Source organism: Eleutherodactylus coqui, chromosome 6 (genome assembly GCF_035609145.1).
Source record: "Eleutherodactylus coqui strain aEleCoq1 chromosome 6, aEleCoq1.hap1, whole genome shotgun sequence".
NCBI lineage: Eukaryota > Metazoa > Chordata > Amphibia > Anura > Eleutherodactylidae > Eleutherodactylus > Eleutherodactylus coqui.
In genome coordinates, this window is record NC_089842.1 from 195,140,218 (window position 1) to 195,164,112 (window position 23,895).

Below are 23,895 nucleotides of genomic sequence, written 5' to 3' on the forward strand. Positions count from 1 at the left end.
GTTAGAAAAGGCTTGGCTAAAACGCTCATCTGAGAAGCCTTATTAAAATCAATGAAGACTTGGTGCAGCGTTTTTAGCGGGCATTGCAAACGTGCGATAAACGCTGTAATTAAACACCTCTGTGAGAGTGGTCTTAAGGCCCTTTTACACTGGGCGAATGTTGGGCAAATGATGCCAGACACTCGTCCCCGCACATACTAGCTCTCATGCTGCGGCATAAGAGCGAGTCTAGTTGTCTCACAGCGGGGAGGATGCAGGAGATTTCTCGCTCCCCCGCCCCTCTCCATCCACTTAACACAGCGGCAGTTCAGTACTGAACGGCTGCTATTTACACTGAGTGATCAGCTCATTGTCCATCGTTTATGCTGCATAAAGTTTGGTTTGATAGTCGTCACGGCTGTGTCCTTGCAATTTTAACTTTTAAAGGCATCTAATTTTGTATTACAAAAAGTTATATTTCACAATATATTTATATTTTTGTGGATCATTTCTCTTTTTTTGTGTGCATCATTAATCTAGTCCACATTTTCAATTGTTTTTAGTCTTCTATTGATGCTGAAACTGACCCATGTAAAATAGCTTTTATATGCCTCAATGAAATATCAGGAAAAAAAAATTTAAGTCAGGATTTTCCTTTAAAAATGATACACTTCTGAGTCCAAGACAAATCCCAGAAGCTGAGCAGGCAATGAGCACAGAAATCTGCTCCTGGCGTCAAATATTCATTATTCTTCTTTCTATTAGGTTTATGAATAAGAGTGGCCAAAAAAAATTAAAGATGAACATTTCCTGAAGAGTACAATGTTTTGTCAAGTCTTGATTCTTCCCATCTACCGTTGTTATATACATCTTCTCTTAACTTCGATTTTTGGACAGCAAATGCCACGTGTGAATTTGGATCACATAAAAATATACACTACACATGGTTACATCAATGTGGGGGTAATATAGGTTAGCTATCAAAGCTGACAAACAATCCATAGAGGAAAAAACACATGTATCCAATCTGATACAGCAAGAATCTATGCATTGGTTGGTTACTATATATCATCCTGCAGTTATTTCCGGTCTAGGGCCAGATGTTACAAGCAGCAAGTTAACTTTCACTAGATGGGGTTGTGCTGATCCACTAGGGATCAATTCCAGAACTTCCTTTTCGCCGCAGATGGCCAGCTAAGTGAACACAGATTTGTGCTAGCTTGTAGCAATCTTTTACACAAAACATGCAACTACAGAAATACTAAAACGTTTTGATTTAAGATTTGTGTAGTAACCAGTCAATATTAAGGCTGGGTTCACACGGGGCGTATTCCCGTCAGAAATCTCGCGGTTTGGCCGCAGCAAAAACCGCGAGATTTCTGCCGGGAGAACCGCCGCGGCGGCTTTGAAGCGGCTCGGCTGCTCGCTTTTCCGTTCGTGCTCCATAGAGGAGATCGCGGCCGCGACGAAAATAAACAAACAAAAAAAAGTAAATAGACATGCTGCATCTTCTGAAATCGCGGCTGCAGCCACGGTTTCAGCCGGACTTACCGCAGCGGATTGGCCGTCCTGTGTGGACGAGGTTTCTGAGAAATCTCGTCCACATGGCTGGCTAATCCCGGGATTAGCGGTCGCGGGCGGGTTTGCCGCGGCCAAATTCCGCAGCAAATCCGCCCTGTGTGAACCCAGCCTTAAAGTAGCAGCTACTTATCTAAAGCTGCACTCATATCAGTTAAGGCTGTCCGTTAGAAAAGTTTATTTCACGGGTGTATAAAAAAAAAAAAAAAAAAAAAACACTACGGAAAGCTTTCAAGTTTGCTTCCGTTCTCGTTGTTTTAACTTAATAGAGCTGCAGACTGCATTATTAGTTCCATAAAAAAACAAAAATGATTTTCTCGCTTCCTGCAACGAATCACTAAAAAACAGTCAAGTCAATTTAGATTTTAAATTACTATAAGAGCAGTATACAGACTATATACACTAATGCAAAATTTGGATACAAACTGCCTAAATAGGGCTTTATATTAAAAAGGAACTGGAAGCACTAAATAAGGAAAAAGAAAAGTTCATAATACAGTCATCGTTTCTCCTTCTGCAGAAGTTCGCTTTTTCTAAAGTGACTGAGCTATATTAAAGGACTTGTTCTCTATGCATCTGTGCATATACCCTATAAGTATGATCAGCTCCCGCTCAGATGGGCATGTAGGGTAGTTATCGCTGGGGTTCAAGAGGCTAGATCCGCAGCAATCAGCAGATCACTAGTCTGTCCATAGATAAAAGGTACTTTCATGAAACAACCTCTAACTAGGCAGCAGTAAAGAGAATGCCAGAGAAGACAGACCAGCATAGTTTTACCAGAGATTAACAAAGAGATCCAAGACTAGTTATGTAATGAGACAAGATACACAGTTCAGAGAAAGTAAAAGAAGTTATAGTTGGCATTTGGCCATATACTGCTTTCGCTGAAGGCCAGAGGGCAGCTCACAATCACATGCCGGTTGTCAGGTTCCCTTAGATACTGTCCTCAGGGCATGAGTTCTATCGGTGGCATAAGATAAGTGGTTCTGGTTAGTGCCCCGCATCCACCCCTTCTTCCACCTTTGTAGGAATTAACTTACATGATCAGCTGAGCTGAAAATGCTTGATGATGGGTGAGATCAGGGATGTTAATTGCCCGATGAGAGATTCCTCTGGTAATTATTGCATGCTTATAGTTCCCTAAAGATGTACCTCTGCTTTGAAGGCACACAAGCTAACTCAACAAAAAACAAATTATAAGCAGGTTTTACTACATTGTAGCTCCTACAGCAAGCGCAAAATATGCAATTTGTTCAAGAACTGATACATTACTATAGATTTTGCAGACTTGTATTTTTCGTAGCTCCCATAGACATTAGATGCTATGGCACCTCTGAAACAGATATTTTATTGCTCCAATGAATGTTAAATGAAAAATGAAACAACTTTTGCATTTTGTTCTGGTTAAAAATATCCTATGGTCCTACAGCTCCAACGCAGGCCTATGCATCTCCATAGTAACAGACAACAATGGCCAAGTATGTCTGCAGAATCAAACTATGCAGAGTCACAATCATTTTTCAAGACCTAATGCAAAGTTAATTATTTTTCTAAATTTAAATACAGGGAGACAATAAAAAAAAAAATTGGTTGTAAAAAGGTGCAGGTAGCATTTTTACTTTTTGGGTTGATTTGTACTAATATTTATGGAAGCCAAAATACTATGTGGGACTCGGGCCCCCTGTCCACGGGCGAGGCGGAATATGGCTAGCGATATTCTGCCACCGGGGAGCAGGGGGGAGAACTGTTAGTTCTCTGCAGTGAGCCTATCGGAGAATCGCTGTAAATCGCAGCATGCCGTGATTGGAGTCCTGCGAGCTGAGAATCGCTATGATTCTCCGCTCATGGACAGGGGGCTGTGCTTTCCATAGCAACACTATGGAAAGAGTGCACTGCGTTACTCATGGACGGATTATCGCCGCGAGTAACGGAATGCAAGATCGCCCATGGACAGGAGCCCTCCAGGAGTGACCTATCCTGCTCCTAAAGACTACAACATTTTTAACAAAGGAGAAAAGCCTGCTCCTTAAAATCACTTCTTTTATTTAAAAAAATAAAATAAAAAAATCCATAAAATTACAAATGCTACCCTGTTTCCCTGAAAATAACACATACCCTGAAAATAAGACATAGCATGATTTTCCAGAATTTTTAAGGATGCAAAATGATTTTTCAGGTTTTTTAAGGATGCTTGAAATATAAGCCCTACTCCAAAATTAAGCCCTGCTAACAGTTAATTTAAAAAGTCAATTTAAATAGTGTCCAGGCAGCTATACATGTAAAAAAGTTAAACCTTTTTGAACAAAAATTAATATAAGACACTGTCTTATTTTCAGGGAAACACGGTAGGTACCATGTGACACCATGTCTATGCTCAGACGCGTTTGCGAAAGTTTGTATTCTTTGGAATAAAAGAAGTGCTTTGAAAGGAGCTGGCTTTTCTCCTTTGTTGTTGCTATTTAAGCCGTTTGACTCATCAGCTTGAGCACCTGAAAACTTTCAAGCTACATCGGGGCAAGTCTACCTAACCAATCAGATGAAGATAACTTTTTGTTATGCATTTTGGAATTTACAAAAAGGTTTCCATTCCTGCACCAATTGCAACTGAAGACACGAATTTTAAAGACTGAACCTGGTTGATCTTTGCGGAACCCACTGCCGAAAATCCCAGCGATTAGCTGTTTTCACTAGGTGAACAAAGTAGGATTAAAGGAGATGGCCATCTACAAAATAAGACATCAATTGCAAATTGCCACCTGAGAACCCCTCTGATAAGCCATTTTCTGAGCCAGTGCGCTTGTGCACAAAGCTGATGTTAGCAGGAAACAGGCAGCCCCATTCGTACTGCAGTGGCTAGGGTTGGTATTACAGGGAAAGTTCCCATTGAAGTGAATGGTCTGCAATACTAAGCCTGGCCACTAGAGTGGGAATGGAGCTGTCTACTTCCTGCAGGAATCAGCTGAGCACATGAGCGGACTGACCTGGTGAACAGCTGGTCAGAGGGGGGGGGGGGTCACAATAGTCAGCCCCTTGCAAATCTAATATCGATGGCCTATCCTCTGAATAACCAATCAATAGTTTACAACTGGAGAACCCCTTTAAATGTTCACGTAATATATGGATGACTGGGATCTACCGGTGGGAGAGCCAAGCTCTTCCTCTGACGTTCATATATCTTAAAAGGACTGATAATCTTGAGAAAACTACCAGCAGGAAATTTCTCAGCACACTGGCTCTCTGGGGACTAGTCTAGTCCTACATCAGGGAATGACATATAATTTACTGTTTGATACCAGGGAAAACCAAGTCATCATTAGGTTTGCAAAAGAAGCAAACATAAAAAAATGATATGGCCTGTTCACGGAGTGTAAAGGGGCTCCACAAAGTTTGTTCCCTTAAAATATGTAGTGGGAAATGCATGTAATGCAAAATGTAATGTAATTGCTGGTGTCTAATGAATGTGTGTGTGTGCACAGACAATGAATACATAAATTCAAGTTAAAATATCCAATCAACAAAAAAAAATATATATATTTTTTTGTATTTTACACAACCACTTCCCTATTCAGCTATCATAAAATACCAACAGTTTATATATCTATTTTTGCGTAAAAGCGGCCTCATGACACGGGGTATAACAAAAGATAGAATGTTCAAAACGTAACACAGACCCTTAAAGGGGTTGTCCCGCGCCGAAACGGGTTTTTTTTTTTTTCAACCCCCCCCCCCGTTCGGCGCGAGACAACCCCGATGCAGGGAGGTAAAGAAAGCTCACCGGAGCGCTTACCTTAATCCCCGCGCTCCGGTGACTTCTCTACTCACCGCTGAAGATGGCCTCTTCCTCCGTGGACCGCAGCTCTTCTGTGCGGTCCACTGCCGATTCCAGCCTCCTGATTGGCTGGAATCGGCACGTGACGGGGCGGAGCTACACGGAGCTACACGGAGCCCCATAGAAGACTGCAGAAGACCCGGACTGCGCAAGCGCGGCTAATTTGGCCATCGGAGGCCAAAAATTAGTCGGCTCCATGGAGACGAGGACGCCAGCAACGGAGCAGGTAAGTATAAAACTTTTTATAACTTCTGTATGGCTCATAATTAATGCACAATGTACATTACAAAGTGCATTATTATGGCCATACAGAAGTGTATAGACCCACTTGCTGCCTCGGGACAACCCCTTTAAAGCAGGTGAGAATTTAATGATGCACATTGCTGGCAGGCAGAGGCCGCCATGGCACACGTACTTAGAAAGGGAAACATTTTCTGTTTTTCTGTTGGACAAGTGTGCTGAACTAATTGGACCCTGGGGATCCATATGAAAAAAAATGGACAACTCAGCCAAGTATCCTTGCTTTAGAATTTTTGTTCAGTTTGCTGCATCCTATGGGGAAAAAGAAAAAAAAACAAACAAAAAACAACTATTGCATCTATTGTTTCAGCTCATCTTAAAGGCTATGGACTACTTCTGATGGAGGTGGTGGGGGGTACTTAAATACATGCATTTTGGGCCATAAATCATTTTGGAAATAGTGTAGGATTTAAACAGTTGGTCATCTGCAGCTTCTACATATCACTATATATATATATATATACACACACACACTGATTTTTGCTAGGTTGTGCAAATGTGAGCGATCGTTTTTCTGTTTAAATAATAATTTGCTTGCCGATAGTTTGTGCAGCCATAAAAATCAAGATGATCAGCCTGTCTAAACAAGCAGTTGCTCATTTATGATTGATTGCCCGTTTTCTGTTAACGGAGGCTAATAACTGAGGGCCATCTTCGGCTCGCTCCACCTCGATTCACTGAGTTATCATCACTTAAGCACCCAACAATCATTCCGTGTGAAAGGACCCTTAGGGCTCATTCAGACGACCGTAATTTCGACCACGATGCACGGCCGCGCAACACCTGGTAAATGTAGTCAATGAAAGTAAATGTACTTGCAGTGTCTACTTGCTCATGTGAACGATCAATGAGTGTAGATATGCGCAAGAAAAAGATCCCAGCATGCTCCATTTCTCCACGGACCACGAGCCCTATACTTTTGTATGGGCAACATATGTGGTCATGCACAGTACAGTCGCTGCCATATGCGGTCTCTGCCAGGCATCACACAAACTGATAAAATATTGATACAGTGGTGTAAATGAGCCCTGAGGCCAGGCTCACACGGGTGGATTTCAGTTGTGGAATCCGAATGCGATCGGCGTCCGTGTGGCAAAACGCAGGCACTGAGAGTCATGTACTTTCACTTTTTCATTCACACTTGTGGCTACGAATTATGTATTCCGCGAGCAGAATAAAAAAAAAAATCATTGCATGCTCTATTTTGCCGTGGACGGCCTCCATCGAAGTCAAAGGAGGCCTGCCTACCCGCAGCCCATACGTAATTAAAATTGCGTATGGGCTGCAGGTAGCAGTGTCATCGCTAAACGACACTGCGGAAGATACAAATATTTAAATTTAAAAAATAAATAAATAAATAAATAAACTAATCTGCACTGCGCATGACCGATGGGAAGCTGCCATGATCATCCACATTACAGAAATAGCAGGTACGCAGGGTCTCAGCAGGAGATTTTCAGTGAGGTTGGACTGACTTTTTGGTTTTCTCTCTGCTCTCTCTTCTCAGAACAGATAAGGCCTAAAAACCAATTCAGTCCAGCGTAACTGACCCATCTTCTATTGAGACACAGACTGCAGTGCTTATATACAGTGATATGCAGAAGCTGCAGAAGCCAAACTGTGCAAAAGTTTAAAACAAACAATATTTCAAAAACAATTGTCAGACTAAAATATACCGTATATACCGGCGTATAAGACGACTTTTGAACCCCGAAAAATCTGCTCTCAAGTCGGGGGTCGTCTTATACGCCGGTAATAGAAAAAAAAAGTGTAAAAAAAAAAAAAATCATTACTCACCTCCCCCGGCGTTCTGTCGCGCTCCGGCAGGATGCCGCTCGCTCCTCGTCCCCGGCGCAGCATTGCTTTCTGAATGCGGGGCTTGAAATCCCCGCCTCCAGAAAGCTAATACACACGCTGTCAGCCAGTTACAGCTGTGATTGGCTGAAGGCGCACGTGTGTTAGCAATCACACCCATTCAATGATGTCATTGAATAGTGTGATTGGCTGAAGCCACGTGTGTTTTAGCCAATCACAGCCATTCAATGATGTCATTGAATGGCTGTAACTGGCTGACGGCGTGTGTATTAGCTTTCTGGAGGCGGGGATTTCAAGCCCCGCATTCAGAAAGCAATGCTGCGCCGGGGACGAGGAGCGAGCGACATCCTGCCGGAGCGCGACAGAACGCCGGGGGAGGTGAGTAATGATTTTTTTTTTCTCCACTGTATTACCGGCGTATAAGGTGAAAGTTGGGGGGTCGTCTTATACGCCCCGTCGCCTTATACGCCGGTATATACGGTAGGCATTTAAATGAAAAAAAAAAAACTGCCCCTTGGATGTGTCCATAGCCATAATAATATCTGGGTTCTCAAAGTCAGAGGTATTAATCATTTATCTAGTGAGCAGCCATAATGTGAAGACCTAAAATACATATACAAAAAAAAGTTAAAAAAAAACTACACAGCATTGCCAATTAACCCATAACCCCTTGTCAACGACCCTGTCTCAAGCATAAACACTATAGATGAGGATACAAAGATAACGAGACATGCTAATAGAAAGCAATTAGGATTCCACTCTTACACTTTACTTTGTCACCTACAGCAGTTATAAACTGCTGACACTTGGGGTATTAAGCAATGACTTTCTGGCTGCTTAAACTTTAAATCTTGATAACCCTTGATCAGCCATTCACAGCCAAGTATATTACGTAGTCTGTATTTTATGAAGGGCTCCTTTGCATCCTTAAACACTGTTAAGTAAAATGTGTATTTATCTATAGATACTGTACAGATCCCCTTTTTAATTGTTGAGCATTTTCACTGCAATGAACCTTTGCAAACAATTAGGTTTTCAAAACCCTATATTCATGTAGTGAGACAAAAACTTGCACAGATTTCAGGACATGCAGTAGATCCTTTTAATCCTCTGAATATCTATTGCAAAATTGCATTTTTGCTGAAATCAGGTAAAATACTCAAGTAATAAAAAAATATATAAATATATCAGAGTTGTCCGCCATGCTGAACATACCTTTAGTCTGGGTCCACACGGGGGCCGATTTGCAGCTGATCACCAGCAGCGGGCATTCTGCAGCAGATCAGCAGCAGGCAGCCTGCCTTGAAACAGGCACTAATTAGTGCGGATCTGGAAGGGGGTTTTATCTCATATTCTTGAGAGGAATTCAATCCCTCATCGAGAAGAGGTGAATTCTGCAGCAGAAACTGCAATAAAATTGACTTGCTGCAGGATTCATTTCCACACCATGTCAATTTCCGCACTGGTTTTGTACAGATTATCTATGCAGCTTGGGAGACAAGATTTTCAAAATCTCATCCACTTTGCTGCTACTGAAAACACTGTGAAATGTCCGTGCCAAGGGTCCCTACGTAGGTTCTGCAGCAAATCTGCCCCAAAGGGTAAAGAGTTTCAGAAAAATTCTGACACATCGGTGCTGAAACGACAACTACCCGCTAAAACGAAGGGGTATACGTATGTGATCCACTATGGCCTATTGGCTCTTTTAGGCTCTCCTCATATTGATGTATGGGATGATTAAAAAGTCTAGAGTACGTAGGCCACTCGCCAATCACTGCTGAAGGAGGTTCAGTGTTTGGCGTGTCCATCCAGTTCAGCCTATTACTTCCCAATGTTGATCTAGAGGAAGGCAAAAAAAAACAAACAAAAAAAACAATGAGGTAAAAGCCAATTTTCCCTCATGTCAGAAGTTTTCTTAAAGTTTAGTTACCCTTCAAGGTTTGCTGCGTGACACGTAATCAAAACGAGTTTCATCCATAAAAGGAAGTATTGTATATATATATGGAAATTAGAAGTAAAACATTACTCTCTCATAATACACGTCTTTTGCTGTTGCTGTAGTTACTGATATAACCATAGATTTATCTTTAAAATGTGTATTTACCTACTTTTACAGCAGCCTAACTTCCGGTGACTGTGCTGGGAATGCGGCTGTAAGATTCCCCTTTGCAGTTTTGTGCTAGTCATTGAGTGATTAAAATCACTGCATTCTAGACATTAATCTGTATTTCTGCATACTTCAATTTTCAAGTCAACTACAAAGCTCAGAATCTGCAATATTCCGGCATCTCTGGGATCTGCAAATTTCACATTAAGGTCATTTACTGTATGAAACGGATCAACGTAAATACAACTTGTTAAGTTGCAGGCAAAATGTCTGATGAAATGACTTACAAGGTTATAGGTTTTAGGAAAACAAGATGCGGCTTGCATTTAATTCCTGGAGGCAGTGAAACAATGGGAGTATGTTAGATTAAATGTGTGCATTACCAGCTATCTTTAAATATGCTCTGCTGAAAACCTTAACCCCGAGCTATAGTGCCGAGATGTCCATAAACGTTAATGGAACATTTAAGATTTCCTTGCTTCCACCTTCCCCTCCCCCCAAAAAAATTGAAAACAGAGAATTATAACTTTCAATTGCAGATATAAAACAGCGCTGGAAGGGGAGAAGAATCCTGCTGTAAGTGATAAATGGAGGGCAGGAGGAAGCTCTGACTATACATGAAGCAAGGCTGGAGGTGCAGTGAGAGCAGCTGTGTCCATAAAGCAGTAAAAGAGCACTCAATTCCAGACCTTGGGACAGTAAGAGCCATTATGGTTGTTCTTACATAAGAGGAGCTCTGAACTTGAAAACATGCAACAATGTAGCGATGCAGCCATTACTAATATGATATACATAGTCAACAAACCTCTGGCAGAGACAAGCCATAGTGCACGCTCTTCTTGAGGTGCACTTACTTTTACGCACAAAACTTTGAGAGGGATTTATAACAGACTTTACTTTTTTTTGAATCGAAAGATTATAGCGCACATTTGCACAAAAGTTTGTAACTTTTTGCAGTGACTAGGTGTCTCTTTAAGAAACTGGTGTTAGGCCTCATGTAGATGGCTGGGTCGAATATTCCAGCAGTGGGATGTGACCCATGCCCCTGCAGTGACCTCTCGCTTACCCGGTCGGCGTCTTTTTTCCAGCCGGCTAGCGCAAAGCCACACATGCGCAGAGCAGAGCCGTTGCATCATCGGTGACGTTTCTGTGCGAGTCTCTGCGAGGCTCGCGCAGAAATAGGACATGCCGTGATTTTGATACCACAGATTTTCCGCGATCAAAATCGCTTCTGTCAGCGTAGGATTGTGTGCATGCATGCAATCCTATGGCAGCGTGCAACGGCGGAAATTCCGTCCATGGGCATTGGGCCTAAGTTATAGCATTAAATCTACAACATCTCATAGCAGGCACATGGATAGCCCAAGATACTCCAAGTTTTTTTTTTTTAAAAGGCATGTACCAACAAAATACAGATTAATAGTGCTGCAGGAAACCCGAATCCTCATCAATTGTTTCAGTTATTAGTTAAAATCAACAGAGCTTCATTAAGGGTGGGGTTTCATAAACCAGTCTTAAATTAAAGTCTGTCGGGAGTAAAATGCACCAAAGCATGGCATGTGCCATGATGTACAAATGTCCTCAATCTGGTCATGGGCAAGCCATTTTTAGTGACAGGTCTTTTCTTCTTTCAGGCCACCTAAATGCCACTGTCAGAATTGACAGTTGCATCTAAACTGTTAATGGCTGCGATCATCGGAATTCATTCTCAGCTACGTGTCAACTGTCAGGCAACCAACACATGTTGTGTATGGAGTGGGCTTAGCTGCCAGGCTCTCTCCATACAAACCCTGTGCACTTCTGATGTACATAGAATATTACCAAGCAGTTAGAATTTGTCCCACTAACATTTATCACCCAAATACTAGATAGGTGAAAAATGTATGTTCAGAGGGAAAATGACCACTAGGGCCACCACTGATCACAAGAAAGAGGATCCCCAATCCCACAGCTAAACTACGCAATGTTCAAGTATACTACGGCTCCATTCACAGTCTATGGGACTTAAACGTACGTCACTCTGCTCTGTCAGTCCCATATTTGAAGATAGTCATGCATGCCCACTTGCACTACCTCTACAGTCAAAAAAGGAACTTGGGACTCCAATTCTTGTGAAATGGGGCGCTCCCAGTAATCAGACATTAGAAACATAGTATGTTAGGGCCGAAAAAAAGACATATGTCTATCCAGTTCAGCTCATTAGGCACAATGTTGATCCAGAGAAAAGCAAAAAAAAACAAAACAAATGAGGTAGAAATAGATTTTCCCCATTTAAAAAGGGGGGAAAAAATGTCCTTCCCGAGTTAAATCTGGCAATCAGAATAATCCCTGGATCACTGACCCTTCTGAAGTAATCAGTGACTATAATATGTAATATTGTTACACTGGAGAAGGACATCCAGGAACCTGTTGCACTCTTAGTGGAGTTCACCATCACCACGTCCTCAGGCAGAGAGTTCCATAGTCTCACTGCTCTTACGGTAAAGAACCCCTTCTATTGTTGGTGTAGAACAGCGTTTCCTAACCTTTTCAGCCTTGGGACACCCCTGGGAAAAATTTTTTTACAGCGCAGCACCCCTACCAAAAGGGGGTGTGGCTATGGTGTGGCCAGGGGCGTGGCTTATTACATTTTATTTGACCTCAGGGCATCACTCTATAAAGGGGATGTCTAGCTTATACCAGCTGTACATATATAATTATATACAGGAGATACCCAGGTTACCCCAGCATGCTCCATATCACTATATACAGGAGATATACATCCCTTGTATACAGTGATGCTGATGTAACCTGGATATATCCTGTACATAATTATATGTACAGCTGGTATAACGTTGTACCACATTTACTACTCCTTTGTTCTCAACCTCAGGTCCCGACACTGTCACTGCAGGGCCGGCCAGACATCCATCCTGAACCCCACACATTGCACACACAGCTCCGGTCCATCCATCCTGATCTCCAGACATCCTGAACACAACTCCGCTCCATCCATCTCCATCCATCCGAATCCCCAGACATCACACACTGAGCGCCGCACCATCCATCCATCCAGATCCCCAGACATCCCACACACAGCTCCGCTCCATCCATCCATCCTGATCCCCAGACATCCCACACATAGCTCCGCTCCATCCATCCTGATCCCCAGACATCCCACACACAGCTCCGCTCCATCCATCCTGATCCCCAGACATCCCACACACAGCTCCGCTCCATCCAGATCCCCAGACATCCCACACACAGCTCCGCTCCATCCATCCATCCAGATCCCCAGACATCCCACACACAGCTCCGCTCCATCCATCTCCCCAGACATCCCACACATAGCTCGGCTCCATCCATCCTAATCCCCAGACATCCCACACTGAGCTCCGCTCCATCCATCCATCCTGATCACCAGACATCCCACACATAGCTCCGCTCCATCCATCCTGATCCCAAGACATCCCACACATAGCTCCGCTCCATCCATCCTGATCCCCAGACATCCCACACTGAGCTCCGCTCCATCCATCCATCCTGATCCCCAGACATCCCACACTGAGCTCCGCTCCATCCATCCTGATCGCCAGACATCCCACACACAGCTCTGCTCCATCCATCCAGATCCTCAGAATCCCACACATAGCTCCGCTCCATCCATCCAGATTCCCAGACATCCCACACACAGCTCTGCTCCATCCATCCTAATCCCCAGAAATCCCACACTGAGCGCCGCTCCATCCATCCTGAACCCCAGACATCCCACACATAGCTCCTCTCCATCCATCCTGATTCCCAGACATCCCACACATAGCTCCGCTCCATCCATCTCCATCCATCCTAATCCCCAGACACCCCACACTGAGCTCCGCTCCATCCATCCATCCTGATCTCCAGACATCCCACACACAGCTCTGCTCCATTCATCCATCCTGATCCCCAGACATCCCACACACAGCTCTGCTCCATCCATCCATCCTAATCCCCAGACATCCCACACTGAGCTCCGCTCCATCCATCCATCCATCCTGATCCCCAGACATCCCACGCACAGCTCTGCTCCATCCATCCAGATCCCCAGACATCCCACACACAGCTCTGCTCCATCCATCCATCCTGATCCCCAGACATCCCACACACAGCTCTGCTCCATCCATCCTGATCCCCAGACATCCCACACATAGCTCCGCTGCATCCATCCTGATCCCCAGACATCCCACACATAGCTCCGCTGCATCCATCCTGATCCCCAGACATCCCACACATAGCTCCGCTCCATCCATCCTGTTCCCCAGATATCTCACATAGCTCCGCTCCATCCATCCTGATCCCCAGATATCCCACACATAGCTCCGCTACATCCATTCTGACCCCCAGACATCACACACGCAGCTCCGCTCCATCCAGCCCGATCCCCAGACATCACACACGCAGTTCTGCTCCATCCAGCCCGATTCCCAGATATCACACACACACAGCTCTGCTACATCCATCCTGATCCGCACTCAATCCATCCAACCTGACCCCCACAGATCTACTCACTCACTCCATCCATGCTGACCCCCATACCTCCAACACACACAGCAGAGTCCTACACTTACTGAGCTTCCCCATGGTCATGTCATCCCACTCAGGGTATCGCATGAGGGGACATTATCAGAGGTCCTGGAAGCTGCCGGCTCTGCAGGTCTGCATGTCCCCTCATGACAGGACTGCCGGGGGAGGGTTAACCGGCGCTATGGGGCAGTGCAGGCTCTGTGAGGGGCTTATACCAGACTCCAATAGTGGCTCCTCCACCCGCTGCTGCCAAGTTGCTGCGCAACAGGACCACAGCTGACTGGCTGAGTCGTCCCCCCCCCCTCACTGATAGCACCCGGGACCACCAGCCCCTACCACACCCACCTTGCTACACCACTGTGTCAAGGTACAACAGTACCAACGTGATTTCCAGCCAGAGAGACACGGCACCCCAGTTGGGAATCACTGATGTAGAAACTTGTATCCTGTAGATAAGTGATAAATATTGTTCATGGACAAGATAAAATATACACACAACACATTTTATAGTCCCAAAATAGCCTGTCCTGATGACACTGTGGTAGCCTCCATACCATAAAGGTTTCATATTGTTACACAGCAGTAATACGTATTTATGAATTATAATTCTTTAATAACCTGACTCTTTTAGACTCTGCAATTGATGTGGCCAGTTAAGTATGCCCAAGGATCTAGATTATATAAAATACCATGCTTCTGTAGACTGTATGCAGATAGATACTATTAAAGAAACAAATTCGGCGTCAAGACATCATGTGTTAAACAATAGCAGGATGGGTCATCAATAGTTGATCTGTATGAGTAAGTTCATGATCCCTGCTGATCAGCTGACTGAAGTGACAGTTGCGCTCTTGTGAGCACTGATGTCACTTTAGTCCATACCAGGCACAGCATCGTTCATTGTATAGTGGCTGTGCCCAGTATCGCATCTTCGTCCCATTCACTTGAATAGAGATATAACTGCTAGTTTTGAGAATTACAGGTCAGTGCTAAAAGTGTCAAAACTAACTGTACTCTGAAGATATTTCATCAAGAATAAAATAATCTATGTCTGCAGTATATTATCCACTATAGACCTGGGAGAAGCGCATATAATTCAGGACATTAAACGGCGTCACATTAAAACGCATTTAGCACAATATAGCGAGCCAATGCATAAACGGAGAATATTGTTACAACTGATGCTTCTGTTTATTTAAGTGGGTGATGGTGGCAGCATCTGCTCCTCTTCCTGCTTGTTTGGAGCTGCGTGTGGCTGGGCACAAATCACACAGCTTGTGTTGCCTACCAGACACTTCACACAGAATCAACAGCTCCTTAACACCTTCCTCACTAATGGAGAAGTTGTAAGCATTGACGAGCAGACTAAGTATGTTGTGAGCATACAGTAAACTCACAAGTAGATATCTCACTAAAATAGTAGCCAATGTACAGCCCAATCACCTCCCATGTGTTCGGGTGACACCACATATAAAAAAGCAGTGGTGTGGATTAAAGAGCAGGATATAGCCATATATTCCAAAGACTAAGATGGAAAGAACATTAAGTCATACAAGCAGAGGCTGTATAGAATACTGAAATGGGAGGCCAAGTCATGTCATCTCACCATAGCCTACAAGTGTCTGCAAAATTAACCCCATAAGGACCAAGTGCTGTAATTTGCGGTGCTTAGTCCTGGGCTTTAATCCTAGCTGATGGTTAAAATAAAGAGTAGGATTAAAGCTCCTGCAATCTAGCAGACGCAGGTTGGCTCCTTATTTGTAAGTCACAGCTAAAGACCCTAAGGAGAAGGCAGAACAGTAAGAAATGGGTTTTGAATTCCTTTACATATTTCAATTATTGCAAATAAAAAATAATTTACATGAAAAAAATTAAATAAAATAGCAAGTAAAAAAAATAAAAATACAATATATATATATTATATATATATATATATATATATATATATATATATATATATATATATATATATATATATATTTATTTATTTATTTATTTATTTATTTTCAGACACCCAATAACATCTGGATAGTATGCTTTTGGAAAAGATGAGCACTCCGTCTGCTAAAATTGTACAGCATCTTTTGCAACTATTTTATAAAGTCCAACTACTAATAGTGTCTTACCTGACTCCTCAATGAAGTCCACACATTTCTTCACAAACACTGGAATAGGCTTATCTGGGCTCACAAGTTCATGCAGGGGTTTCCCAAAGTAGTTGCTTTCCCAGTTCCGACGTGTTGGTGGGTTAAACGGCTTGTTTTTCTTCTTCTAAGAGTACAGATGAAGACAATTTTAGAATATTTAATGTTTTACATAAGCAGTACAATTACCATAAAATCCCCCAAAAATTACTTTTGAAATTGGTTCTGGTCAGATTGATAAAATATTTTCAAAAAAACAAACATGAAAAGATAACAGGACAGCTGAAGGTTTTATAGCAGTGATAGATCAGAGTTTTGCATTGCACCATAACAATTAGAAGAAAATTGTATACAAAGTGTTCTAACCAAAAACAGTCTATGGGTTGGGATTTACGGATTTGGTCATAGGGGGCTTTGACTAAGGAAGTAAGAGATAGGCAGAATTCCTAATGAATATTAGGGACCACTCAGTTACAGAAAATAAATCACCTATCACAAAACATATAGCTCTGAACAGCTCTGCACAATATTAACAAAACATTTTGACAGATGCTCTTGAGGCTTGAAGCCTGCAAGAGTTGACTTCTAACAAAATGTTCTTCAGGATGCTATCACTGGCAGTTTTCTCCCCAAAAAAGCTGAATAGAAAATTTAGGTCAAATCAAACTCTTCTCTGGAACAGGAGGAAAATACAGCAATGATGTCAAGAACAATTTCAATCAGAAGCCCATTGTTTTAAGCAAAAACATTCACTGAAAGGCTGTCGTCAGAGATGCAAGCGAGGACTATGTGACTTCAAATGAACACCAGGTTGTCAATACCATGAGAGTCGCATTCCAAATATTGAGCATTTTAAAAAAAGGGTTATATGACTGGTGAGAACATTCTCAAGCAGTTCATCAACTCAAAACTTTAGCAGATTTACAATAAGCTAAACACCCTGTCCACAGCCATCAAATGTTATAAACCAAATCAATTTAGCACTCGAGAACCAATCACAGCCATCGCTTCCAGGAAGTGGGATTTATGAATCTCGTAACCAGGAAGCGATCTTCCGTGGGCGGCCAAGGACTTCAGGAAGCCTGCTGGAGCTCCAGAGAGCAGCAAGGGGACGTGTACAGAGTCTGCTAGGTAATGTATTGTTTTGTTTTTTTATGTAATGCAGCTAGGGCGTATTTCAGGGTAGGGCTTATATTTCAAGCCGACACACACACACACACAAAAATCAGGGTAGAGCTTATTTTCGGGGAAATGGGCTAGTCACTTGTAAGATCATACACCTGGAATACAGAGTACAGTTTTGGCTGGCAAATTGTGTAAGGGATATAGGGATACAGGAGAGGGTTCAAATTAATACAAAGAAACAGCTGTAAAAATGATGTAATATGTAGTACACCTAAGCGTCAATATAATGATTGACATGTGAACCATACATACAAAAATCGGTATAGTGGGGTGTACAGTTAAAGATGTATCCCTTAGGAGAGCAATTAGTGAATTCAAATGTCTTCAGCCAATCATAAGCAGGATCACTTCTCATAGAGACCTGGGCATTATCTCTAAAATGTACAATCTAGGCCTCATAGCAGTTCCTGGATATCATAGCTGCAGATACAGAGCCCAGCAGATGTAAGCAGAAGGTTTCCTGAAGCACCACATATTGAGTGTAATGAGTAGAGATGAGCGAGCACCAAAATGCTCGGGTGCTCGTTACTCGGGACGAAATTATCGCGATGCTTGAGGGTTCGTTTCGATTAACGAACCCCATTGAAGTCAATGGGCGACTCGAGCATTTTTGTATATCGCCAATGCTCGCTAAGGTTTCCATTTGTGAAAATCTGGGCAATTCAAGAAAGTGATGGGAACGACACAGCAACGGATAGGGCAGGCGAGGGGCTACATGTTGGGCTGCATCTCAAGTTCCCAGGTCCCACTATTAAGCCACAATACCGGCAAGAGTGCCCCCCCCCCCCCCAACAACGTTTACTTCTGAAAAGCCCTCATTAGCAATGCATACCTTAGCTAAGCACCACACTACCTCCAACAAAGCACAATCACTGCCTGCATGACACTCCGCTGCCACTTCTCCTGGGTTACATGCTGCCCAACGCCCCCGCACGACCCAGTGTCCACAACGCACACCAAAGTGTCCCTGCGCAGCCTTCAGCTGCACTCATGCCACACCACCCTCATGTCTATTTATAAGTGCGTCTGCCATGAGGAGGAACCGCAGGCACACACTGCAGAGGGTTGGCACGGCTAGGCAGCGACCCTCTTTAAAAGGGGCGGGGCGATAGCCCACAATGCTGTACAGAAGCAATGAAAAATATAATCCTGTGCCACCACCATCAGGAGCTGCACACGTGGGCATAGCAATGGGGAACCTATGTGCCACACACTATTCATTCTGTCAAGGTGTCTGCATGCCCCAGTCAGACCGCGGTTTTTTATAAATAGTCACAGGCAGGTACAACTCCGCAATGGGAATTCCGTATGCACCCACAGCATGGGTGGCTCCCTGGAACCCACCGGCTGTACATAAATGTATCCCATTGCAGTGCCCATCACAGCTGAAGTAACGTCCGGTTAAATGCAGGTGGGCTTCGGCCCACACTGCATGCCCCAGTCAGACTGGGGTTCTTTAGAAGTGGACACATGCAGTTACAACTCCCTGTGGACCCACGGCATGGGTGGGTGCCAGGAAGCCACGGGCGGTACATAAATATATGCCATTGCATTGCCCATCACAGCTGATGTAACTTCAGCTTTAATGCAGGTGGGCAAAAAATTAATTGGATTACACTGTAGGCGAGGGCCCCAAAAAATTGGTGTACCAACAGTACTAATGTACCTCAGAAAAATTGCCCATGCCCAACCAAGAGGGCAGGTGAAACCCATTAATCGCTTTGGTTAATGTGGCTTAATTGGTAACTAGGCCTGGAGGCAGCCCAGTTAAAATAAAAATTGGTTCAGGTGAAAGTTTCAACGCTTTAATGAGCATTGAAGCGTATAAACATTGTTTACAAAAATTATATGACTGAGCCTTGTGGGCCTAAGAAAAATTGCCCGTTTGGCGTGATTACGTGAGGTTTCAGGAGGAGGAGCAGGAGGAGGAGGATGAATAGAATACACAGATTGATGAAGCAAAAAGGTCCCCGTTTTTGATGGTGATAGAGAACGATGCTTCCATCCGCGGGTGCAGCCTACGTATTGCTTAGGTATCGCTGCTGTCCGCTGGTGGAGAAGAGAAGTCTGGGGAAATCCAGGCTTTGTTCATCTTGATGAGTGTAAGCCTGTCGGCACTGTCAGTTGACAGGCGGGTACGCTTATCCGTGACGATTCCCCTAGCCGCACTAAACACCCTCTCTGACAAGACGCTAGCCGCAGGACAAGCAAGCACCTCCAGGGCATACAGCGCGAGTTCAGGCCACGTGTCCAGCTTCGACACCCAGTAGTTGTAGGGGGCAGAGGCGTCACCGAGGACGGTCGTGCAATCGGCTACGTACTCCCTCACCATCCTTTTACAGTGCTCCCGCCAACTCAGCCTTGACTGGGGAGCAGTGACACAGTCTTGCTGGGGAGCCATAAAGCTGGCAAAGGCCTTGGAGAATGTTCCCCTGCCTGCGCTGTACATGCTGCTCGATCTCTGCGCCTCCCCTGCTACCTGGCCCTCGGAACTGCACCTTCTGCCACTAGCGCTGTCGGATGGGAATGTTACCATCAGTTTGTTCGCCAGGGTCCTGTGGTATAGCATCACTCTCGAACCCCTTTCCTCTTCGGGTATGAGAGTGGAAAGGTTCTCCTTATACCGTGGGTCGAGCAGTGTGTACACCCAGTAATCCGTAGTGGCCAGAATGCGTGTAACGCGAGGGTCTCGAGAAAGGCATCCTAACATGAAGTCAGCCATGTGTGCCAGGGTACCTGTACGCAACACATGGCTGTCCTCACTAGGAAGATCACTTTCAGGATCCTCCTCCTCCTCCTCCGGCCATACACGCTGAAAGGATGACAGGCAAGCAGCATGGGTACCCTCAGCAGTGGGCCAAGCTGTCTCTTCCCCCTCCTCCTCATGCTCCTCCCTCTCCTCCTCAATGCGCTGAGATATAGACATGAGGGTGCTCTGACTATCCAGCGACATACTGTCTTCCCCCGCCTCCGTTTCCAAGCGCAAAGCGTCTGCCTTTATGGTTTGCAGGGAACTTCTCAAGAGACATAGCAGAGGAATGGTGACGCTAATGATTGCAGCATCCCCGCTCACCATCTGGGTAGACTCCTCAAAGTTTCCAAGGACCTGGCAGATGGCTGCCAACCAGGCCCACTCTTCTGTAAAGAATTGAGGAGGCTGACTCCCACTACGCCGCCCATGTTGGAGTTGGTATTCCACTATAGCTCTACGCGGTTCATAGAGTCTGGCCAACATGTGGAGCGTAGAGTTCCACCGCGTGGGCACGTCGCACAGCAGTCGGTGCACTGGCAGATTAAACCGATGTTGCAGGGTCCGCAGGGTGGCAGCGTCCGTGTTGGACTTGCGGAAATGTGCGCTGCGTCGGCGCACCTTTCCGAGCAGGTATGACAAGCGTGTGGGTAGCTTTTCAGAAAGCGCTGAACCACCAAATTAAAGACATGGGCCAGGCATGGCACGTGCGTTAGGCTGCCGAGCTGCAGAGCCGCCACCAGGTTACAGCCGTTGTCACACACGACCATGCCCGGTTGGAGGCTCAGCGACGAAAGCCAGCGGTCGGTCTGCTCTGTCAGACCCTGCAGCAGTTCGTGGGCCGTGTGCCTCTTCTCTCCTAAGCTGAGTACTTTCAGCACGGCCTGCTGACGCTTGCCCACCGCTGTGCTGCTACGCCGCGCGACACCGACTGCTGGCGACGTGCTACTGCTGACACATCTTGATTGCGAGACAGAGGTTGCGTTGGAGGAGGAGGAGGAGGGTGGTTTAGTGGAGGAAGCATACACCGCCGCAGATACCACCACTGAGCTGGGGCCCGCAATTCTGGGGGTGGGTAGGACGTGAGCGGTCCCAGGCTCTGACTCTGTCCCAGCCTCCACTAAATTCACCCAATGTGCCGTCAGGGAGATATAGTGGCCGTGCCCGCCTGTGCTTGTCCACGTGTCCGTTGTTAAGTGGACCTTGGCAGTAACCGCGTTGGTGAGGGCGCGTACAATGTTGCGGGAGACGTGGTCGTGCAGGGCTGGGACGGCACATCGGGAAAAGTAGTGGCGACTGGGAACCGAGTAGCGTGGGGCCGCCGCCGCCATCATGCTTTTGAAAGCCTCCGTTTCCACAAGCCTATACGGCAGCATCTCCAGGCTGATCAATTTGGCTATGTGCACGTTTAACTCTTGAGCGTGCGGGTGCGTGGCGGCGTACTTGCGCTTGCGGGCAAACAGTTGCGCTAGCGACGTCTGGACGCTGCGCTGAGAGACATTGCTGGATGGAGCCGAGGACAGCGGAGGTGAGGGTGTGGGTGCAGGCCGGTAGGCACTCGTGCCTGTGTCCTCAGAGGGTGGTTGGATCTCAGTGGCAGGTTCGGGCACAGGGGGCGAGGCAGTGGTCCAACCCGGAGGCGGTGAACGGCCTTCGTCCCACCTTGTGGGGTGCTTGGCCATCATATGCCTGCGCATGCTGGTGGTGGTGGCTCCCCAGCTGATCTTGGCGCGACAAAGGTTGCACACCACTGTTCGTCGGTCGTCAGGCGTCTCTGTGAAAAACTGCCACACCTTAGAGCACCTTGGCCTCTGCAGGGTGGCATGGCGCGAGGGGGCGCTTTGGGAAACAGTTGGTGGATTATTCGGTCTGGCCCTGCCTCTACCCCTGGCCACCGCACTGGCTCGGCCTGTGCCCACACCCTGACTTTGGCCTCCGCGTTCTCGCCCGTGTCCTCTAGGCCTACCCCTACCCCTCAGCATGCTGTATTACCAGTAGTGCAGAAACAGAACGCTGTAATTAAATGTGCCACTTATTGGCCTGTGGCTGGAGGCTGACTTCACTTACGGAACACACAGCAGAGGCAGGAAAGAATTTTGCGCAAGCCCGCTGTAACACTTAGCTGGCTGCGTATGAATTAGGACAACTACCCCCAGCAGAGACCCAGTACACTTGTGGACAGGAATACAGCTGTGATGTAAGAGGCAACACAGAGGCAGGAAAGAATTTTGCGCAAGCCTGCTGTAACACCTAGCTGGCTGCGTATGAATTAGGACAACTACCCCCAGCAGAGACCCAGTACACTTGTGGACAGGAATACAGCGGTGATGTAAGAGGCAACAGAGGCAGGAAAGAACTTTGCGCAAGCCTGCTGTAACACCTTGCTGGCTGCGCATGAATTAGGACAACTACCCCCAGCAGAGACCCAGTACACTTGTGGACAGGAATACAGCTGTGATGTAAGAGGCAACACAGAGGCAGGAAAGAATTTTGCGCAAGCCTGCTGTAATACTTAGCTGGCTGCGTATGAATTAGGACAACTACCCCCAGCAGAGACCCAGTACACTGAGGACGGTCACAGGCAGCCCGAATAGATTTTTTTTCCCAAATGTTTTTGGAAAGGCCCACTGCCTATATACACTAAATATGTCTTCTGTCCCTGCCTCACCACTACTGGCCCTGGACAATGTAAAATTACTGCAGGATGCAATGCTCTGCACGGCCGATATACAAAAAAAAAAAAAAATGTGCAACACTGCAAAAAGCAGCCTCCACACTACTGCACACGGTTAGATGTGGCCCTAAGAAGGACCGTTGAGGTTGTTGAAGCCTAAAATAACTCCTAACGCTCTCCCTATAGCAGCTCCGGCACCAGCAGCACTGTCCCTGATCTCTGTCAGAATGCATCTGTGGCGAGCCGCGGGAGGGGCCGATTTATATACTAGGGTGACACCTGATCTCGCCAGCCACTCACTGCAGGGGGGTGGTATAGGGCTTGAACGTCGCAGGGGAAAGTTGTAATGCCTTCCCTGTCTTTCTATTGGCCAGAAAAGCGCGCTAACGTCTCAGAGATGAAAGTGAAAGTAACTCGAACATCGCGTGGTACTCGTCTCGAGTAACGAGCATCTCGAACGAGTACGTTCGCTCATCTCTAGTAATGAGTAATGACCAATTTTATTTTTTTTTGCATTTTCTGGAAACACTTGTGTTGGGTCCACATTCCTGAGTACAGATGTGGGCATTTGTTCATCAAACTTGCATAAAGATTAGTCTTATGAACAATTCCAGGATTTGATCTCCCAAAATAAAAATTGTAGGGATTAAAATTTGTGACATCCAGGTCATCATGGACTTGCCTTCACTAGGATAGTCAGGGGCAATGAAGCTGTAAGATCCCATATTGCAAAATGAACTGAAACACTGCTTTGCCCTATACATCTATTACTAGGGGGGGGGGGGGAAAGAGCCCCCGATGTACCATTAATTCTGTCTAGATCATATGTGCAGGGAGGTAATTTTCTCAGTAGTGGCACACACACAACAGAAACTGGCATAGCATAGGACAGAAGACTATTCTTTCTGGAACAAGTGCAAAGAGAGAAAACACCCTTGTCCTGGCCGTGTTTCCAAAATAGTAGTCAGTGATCTCAGTATATAGCAAGAACAA

At 45.4% G+C, this 23,895-nt stretch overlaps 1 protein-coding gene across 1 annotated transcript in view; it reads right to left on the minus strand.

Moving 5' to 3' along the window:
* Positions 1–23,895, minus strand: part of ARHGAP5 (Rho GTPase activating protein 5) — an 88,589-nt gene that overhangs the window by 12,696 nt on the left and 51,998 nt on the right. The window contains exon 3 of the mRNA XM_066608556.1: positions 16,277–16,421. Coding sequence (XP_066464653.1) covers positions 16,277–16,421 — 145 coding nt within the window. The remainder of the gene's footprint in view (positions 1–16,276; positions 16,422–23,895) is intronic.